The following is a 6,930-nucleotide window of genomic DNA, read 5'->3' on the forward strand; positions in this document are numbered from 1 at the left end:
ATTGACAGTAGGCTACTGGTGATCCGTATTCCTTTATTATACATACAACTAGTTTATAATTTGTATTTTTTTTAATCCTGTAACAATAATGGGTAGCAGCTTACAAATAACGAGTGTTTATTGTTCAGTAGTTTAAGATTAGAAACTTGCAATGTATTTATGTATTGATGTGTTTGTTTGTTTGCACTTCTGATTTCACAGACCATGCCATTATTACTATTGTTTTCTGAAGATTATTGTCTTTAGGTAGTTTTCAAACTTTACTTTACAGACTTAGAAGTAGTATAGTGTTACAACAGGGGATGTGGGAGACTGCATCGGCAAAGGACAATTTTAACAAACAGGGCACTGTTCATTTGAAATCGACAGCGCTTCAAATATATGTTTTTTTAACATTTCATAATGTTTTATAATATTTTTATGTATTTTTTAAATAGTTATATACATGATTTCTGATATTGAAATAGTCCCAACAGACTCAATGTAGACATGAATTAGGCTAAAGGAAATGAGTTAAAAGGTAGTTTTAGATACAACTCGGAAATAATGTAATGCCACTGTGTTACTGGGCTTTTGAGTACTGGGGAAAAGGTACAACGGTGACGGTATCCTCCGGTAAGACTATTTCTTTATTATCTTCCACGAAATTAGGCAGTATTTAAATACTTCTCTGTCTCTCATTTAACAGAGAAGTAATCAGTCAGTCGATTAATTAATTATGTGTTCATTTGTTTTAAAGTAAGGCATGTGAAATGCAAACTTTAGCTTCATATTCAAGTTAGACTGATTTTAAGCGTCGTGACATACATATAATAATAGTGAGCATCTTATATGAACAATTTGATATGCCAAAGTAAGCTGTTCTCAAAATTAGTTAAAACAGTGTACTGGCTATTCATGTTTTTATGTTCTGACTATACCTTGAGAAACATGATTACAAAACGTGATTACATTTCTGGCTGAGTGTTGGCATTATGCGTGTTCCCCATAAAGATATTGTGCCTGAGTTTTTAATCCTTCAAAGTTTAAAATGTTACCGTGTAACCGGATCGTTTACAAGGGTAAATCACAATGGCAACTCTGATTAATTATAAATTATGTATATATTCGTTTTTCAAAGACCCTAAAAATCTGTGTTTTAGCGTAAGGATAATGTAGTCAATGCTCATTTGTGAACATTATAGGTAATATCTTTAAAAGCTATGTTTCAAATGTAAAAAACTAAAATAAATCACAAAATATGTTATTCGCTCGAAAATGTAATGTAAAAACATATTTATTTTCTGTAAACTTGGATGTTAAACTAGGATGAGCCAGGAAAAAAACAAAAAACGTGTATTAAAAAACATCGGTGATAAATCTTTTCGTTTACATTTTATCTGTGTCTAAATATATACAAAATAAAATAAACAACACAATTATAATGTGAAAATTGTTTGGTTGAGCAAGGTAAGCTTATAGTTCTTCAGACGTATTTTCAACTGTAAAATGTTATCTATAATTTTGTCAGTGTGACCGTAAAATAATACTTTAAATTATTTACTAATGTAATTTGTTCCTCGTGATTTTTCTATTAAAATATAAAATACATTAATATTTCCTGAGTTTCTATTCCATCTTCTACTTGATATAATGAATGTAAATTATTTATCGAAATAATAATTAGTTTTTGACTAAATTAAATTGCAAAACCTAAACTATGGAATCGGCAGCAATAATTATATAGATGTATATCTCAGCTTTGATCTAAAATCTCATAGAACAATGGTGTATTATCTATTTCATATAAAATGAAAAACATATAGTTTCCATGACAAATGCCCAGTTTATTGGATTCATGGTAATTATATATATATATATATATATATATATATATATATATATATATATATATATATATATATATATATATATATATATATATTAATTAATCTTTGCATAGATACTTTATTCAACATACTAAATACTTTTATTTAATCCGTAGCTGAAAGTGTTTTCTGAAAGTGAATTAAACCGCGATAGGGTACAGGTTTGAACTTTGCAATTCGCGGGTAGGTTCAAGTTTTGATTAGGTCCATCCCTTTGGTCTCTGCTATTGTTGAATTGATAAGGTAAAAAAAAAAAAAAAAAAAAAAAAAAAAAAAACTTTAATTACATATTGATGGACATTAACACTTCCACACCCTGCCACAAATTAAATGAGATTAAACAATACATATGTGATGTTCCACAAACTTTCTTCTTTCAAATTACATTATATTTCTAATCAATGTGTCTTGACTGCATATAGTGCCATTTTAAAGTATCCATTCTACACACAGTTTTTCAGTAAGTGTTTGTGATTTCCTGTGAAGACATGCATGTATGTATTGAATTCATGAATTAATTAATTTTTTTTTTTTTTTTTTTTCAGCTGCAGCAACTGCGCCAACCCTCTTCCCACTTGTTCCCTGCGGCTCTGGGGTGAGTGTGGATCCAGTCAGTGTAGGCTGCCTGGCAACAGGGTTCAGCCCCGATTCCCTGACCTTCGGGTGGAGTGAAGGCTCAAAAGAGCTGACCAACTTTCAGAAATACCCATCAGTGCTTGGCAGCGGAGGCCTGTACTCCATGACCAGCCAGCTGTCCATCCCCAAAGCAGACTGGGAGAATAAGGATAAGATGTTCTACTGCAAGGCCACAAACCCATCTGGAACTGCATCTGCTGAATTGAAACCACCAACACCAACACCACGTAAGATCATTGATCACTTAATTTATGAATTGATTGGTTGCTTAATTGGGTAATTGATTTACAGGCTGTCAAGAGGATGGAATCAAAATTTACCATAATCATTGTAAAGTGTGTCTACCACAGCTCAGTAACTCTTGATTGTCATTTATCATTTAGCATTGGACTTACTTTTTACCATATATCTTTTTTAAAGTCAGCATCTAAAATGTCTGGTGAACAAAAAGTTATTTTAATTAATTTTGTTTGTCAATGTTTACATTTCTTAAATAGTTTTCTTTTAATACTTTAAACTTATTACGACTGTTTGAACACAAACTGAAAACAAACAAATTAGTATTGTGGTGGAAAAGATCACAGGGAAGGGAAGAATATACCCAACATGTGTTTGTTGTATTCTCTGTACATTTTGTTTACTCTGAATCACAAGCCCGAGCTGTAAATTAGGCCTGCCAAACCTTCATACAAAATACTTCTAGACACAAACCAGACCTGTTCTCATTACGCAGAATTTCCAAGCTGTCCAAAATACATAGTATATTGAAGATGTTTTGTTAGTGGAGGAGCCTTAACTAATTTTAGGGAACATGTAAAACCTTTCCTGTTTAGCTGATCTAGCCCAGTGGCAAGAAATACAATCTTTTGACATTTGTAAGATATAGTCTACTTTGTATAAAATAATAATTAGTCACCTAAACTTAGGACAATTATCTGCAGCACGTGTTTCAAATAATTAATATTTTCTTGCCATTTCTAATCAGTCTATGTCAAGACTGTATGCAGTACCATGTTAAAGAATATATTTGTAACAGAGTTTTGCCTTTGGTCATGGATTATATAATTGTTGTTTGTTTAGTTGTTTCTTAACTTGCTTGTTTTCAGAACTGGAATGGTTATTGTAATATAATGCTCAATGTATGCTTTGGTTATTAAGATAAAAAGGGTTGGTTTTACAGATTGCCCCCCAAGTTGCATATTATTATTATTATTATTATTATTATTATTATTATTATTATTATTATTATTATTATTATTATTATTATTATTATTATTATTATTGTTATTATTATTAATAATAATGATAATAATAACAACAACAATAATAATAATAATAATAATAATAATAATAATAATAATAATAATAATAATATAATAATTGTTATTATTATAATAATAACACATGGATCTAAAGCCCTGTTGTTTACAGGGGCTTGGGGAAAAATTGACCAAAACCCATTTCACCCTTGAACATCGTGGAACCAGTACAAAACATGTTTGTCTGCTTTGTCATTTTCTTTCTTCTGCTTTATGGTGACTTTTTTGCCCCATTTTCCAGCTCATGTAACTTGTCTTATTAGTGGTTTGTGTGTATTTAGGTTTACCTTAAAGAAAAAAAATAACGTCATTTCCCTTTGCCCCTTTATGCTTAAATAATTGCTTTGGTAAAAGGATCTTACAAGTTTTTTATTTCTTTCTGGTAACGAACCCATTCACTTAGACAACCCTTGACCATCTTAAGTATTTCCTCACCTGAAGGGGTTTCGCCGCATGTCTTAAAGTGAGGAGGTGGGGAGTCCATAGGGTTGTTGATGGGGTGCATTGGACTGTTGACCGGAGGGGGGAGGAAGATTCAACAGATTGTGCTTCACAGGAAATTATTTAACTCGGCTGATACATGGGCCCTACAAAATGTCTGGTCACTCTAAAAAGTGGGGAGCCCAAATTATATGCTTGCCCCCATTTTCAAAACTGAGGGAGTAGTCATGTACTCGCCCCTGCTCACATGCATTTACTCCACTTTTTCAGAAGTTCTCCTTTCTTTATCAGAACCCGCACACGTGGTTGTGTATATATATGTGTGTATGTTTGTTTTTCAGCTCCGATACCAGTTCATCCTACTGTTTACGTAGTCCCACCATCTGCTGAGGACTTTAAATCTGACAAAACAGCCAAAATTATATGCTTGGCCATTGGCTTTAGCCCCCTTGATGTCTCTTTTAAATGGTGGAACAACCAAGGCCTAGTGACCGAAGGGGTTGAAAGTCACGGCAGCGTTAAGGACGAAAAAGAAAAGTACAGTGCTAGCAGCTCCTTAAGAGTAACTGAAAAGGAATGGAGGAACCCATTTAACAGTTTTGCCTGTGAAGTTCACCACACCGAAGGCTGGAGCAAATTGAAGAATACCAGCTTCATTGGGGGTATGTTGAAAAGCTCAACACTGTCTTATTTGTCCCCTTTAATATATATATATATATATATATATATATATATATATATATATATATATATATATATGTTAAAAAAACTAAAACACTAATAATATTCCACTTGGAATAGTTTAGCAATCACTACATTTTTGTAACCCACCCCTTTCTGACTATGTTTTCTTATATTAAACAGACTGTAACTCTTCACTAGTAACATGCAAACAAAAAGTTGAATATATTTTGAATGTAGTAGCCACAGAAATGGGAGAGACGTGTTTTGTTTTTGTTTTTTTCACTCTTTCCTTACAGAATGTGATCCGTTGACCACCGACGTAACAGTTACGATTCAGGGCCCAGAGGCGAAAGAGGTTTTCCTGCAGAAGAGAGGCACACTGACCTGCATTGCCCGGGGCTTGGCAGATGAGAATGAGAAGACCATTGCCATAACCTGGTATAAGGACAATGGTAAAAAGCCCCTAGCATCTGTAACACCCACTCCAGAGCTTCAGTATACAGATGATGGACGCATACAGGCAACATCCAGAGTGATTATCAGCAAAGAGGAGTGGAGCAGTAACAGCACCTACAAATGTGTAGTAGCTCACCCGGCGTCCTTTCCTTCTCCAAAAGAAGAAACATACAGGAGAGACAATGGTTAGTCTGCTTTTTTTCATTTGGTTGGTCTGTTTGCTTTGCTGTAATTTTTACAGTAGTGATGGACTTCTGAGTTTCTGTCAACTGATATCCATCGGCGATCATTTGCTGTAGTTTTTCAGAATCGCTGCCACTTGGGCAAAAAGTCCATTCAGTGCAGGGGAATAGAATTTGAAATGGTCATTTTGAAGGAAAAACAAACCGCACAATGAACTGTATGAAGATGTGTGAAAAAATGTGTGAAGCCACACCACCTACATGGCTAAAGAACTCATGTCTTTTTATATCTATGTATTTGCAGGCCATGTGGAGAGGACGCCCTCCGTCTTTCTGCTGCCTCCCTCCTCAGAACAAAACTCAGGCATTAGGGAAGAGTTGCCTCTGACCTGCTTCATCAAAGACTTCTACCCCAAGGATGTGTACGTCTCTTGGCTTGCTGATGATGTGCCTGTCGCGGAGTCTAAGTTCCACACCACCAGCCTGATTGAGGAGGAGGCCGGGAAGTCCTATTCAGTCTACAGCAAGCTTAGCGTTCGGACAAGCGATTGGAACAGTGGCGTCTTTTACACCTGTGTTGTCCACCATGAAAGCACCCCCGACTCAGTGCCCATGATAACCAGAACGATTGATAGCTCTTCAGGCAAGCCCACTTTAGTCAATCTCAATCTCAAAGTGCCCGACACCTGCAGAGGGTAACATCTCCCATGACTGTGCCTCTGTATTGTCTTGTTATTGTGCTTCTGTATTGTAACAGGAATGTTGTGTTGTCTTGTCTGTTGTGTCTCTTTTAACATTTTTGTGATTCAAACTTAAAAAGCAGAAACAAAACAAAATAAAAAAAAACAATAACAATCAGCACGAATACGTTTGTACAATTCTGTCCGCGTTGTCCAGCTATTCTATTATATTTATTTATTTTCAAGCTTCCTTTCAAGGTTTCTCATTCTGACCCTGGAGGGACTACATTCCACTTTAAAATGTATGTTCATTAGATAAATAAGTGGGGCTGAGATGGCATAAAACATTACAAAGCCAAAAATACACTACACAAAAGCAATCTCTAACCCCTATACTTTAGCCTACAGTGCCAGGGTTGTTTAAACATCTATATTGCTATAAAAAGGTTTGATAGCCATAATGGCTATGGTTACAGCACGGTTTATATCTTTACTCTGTCCAGGAAATGAAGATGGACATTGAGGCTTTAAAACGTTGCCAAAAACTCTATTATCTTACAGGGGGTCCCTTACACCAGTCAGTCAAATGTCTTGTCAACAACTGTCAGCTTTAAGAAACCTAGCCTTCCATTTCCACTGAATGTCAAACTAATGTACCAAAAAA

At 34.7% G+C, this 6,930-nt stretch overlaps 1 gene segment (V, D, J or C); it reads left to right on the plus strand.

Moving 5' to 3' along the window:
* The first annotated feature begins 536 nt into the window (after positions 1-536).
* LOC136768780 (immunoglobulin mu heavy chain-like) lies at positions 537-6,444 on the plus strand. The segment is given in 5 exon segments: positions 537-615; positions 2,414-2,731; positions 4,606-4,926; positions 5,245-5,589; positions 5,891-6,444. Coding segments are annotated over 5 exon segments (1,443 nt in total).
* Positions 6,445-6,930: the final 486 nt, after the last annotated feature.

The sequence above is a fragment of the Amia ocellicauda genome, chromosome 14 (genome assembly GCF_036373705.1).
Source record: "Amia ocellicauda isolate fAmiCal2 chromosome 14, fAmiCal2.hap1, whole genome shotgun sequence".
In the NCBI taxonomy this organism is placed as follows: Eukaryota; Metazoa; Chordata; class Actinopteri; order Amiiformes; family Amiidae; genus Amia; species Amia ocellicauda.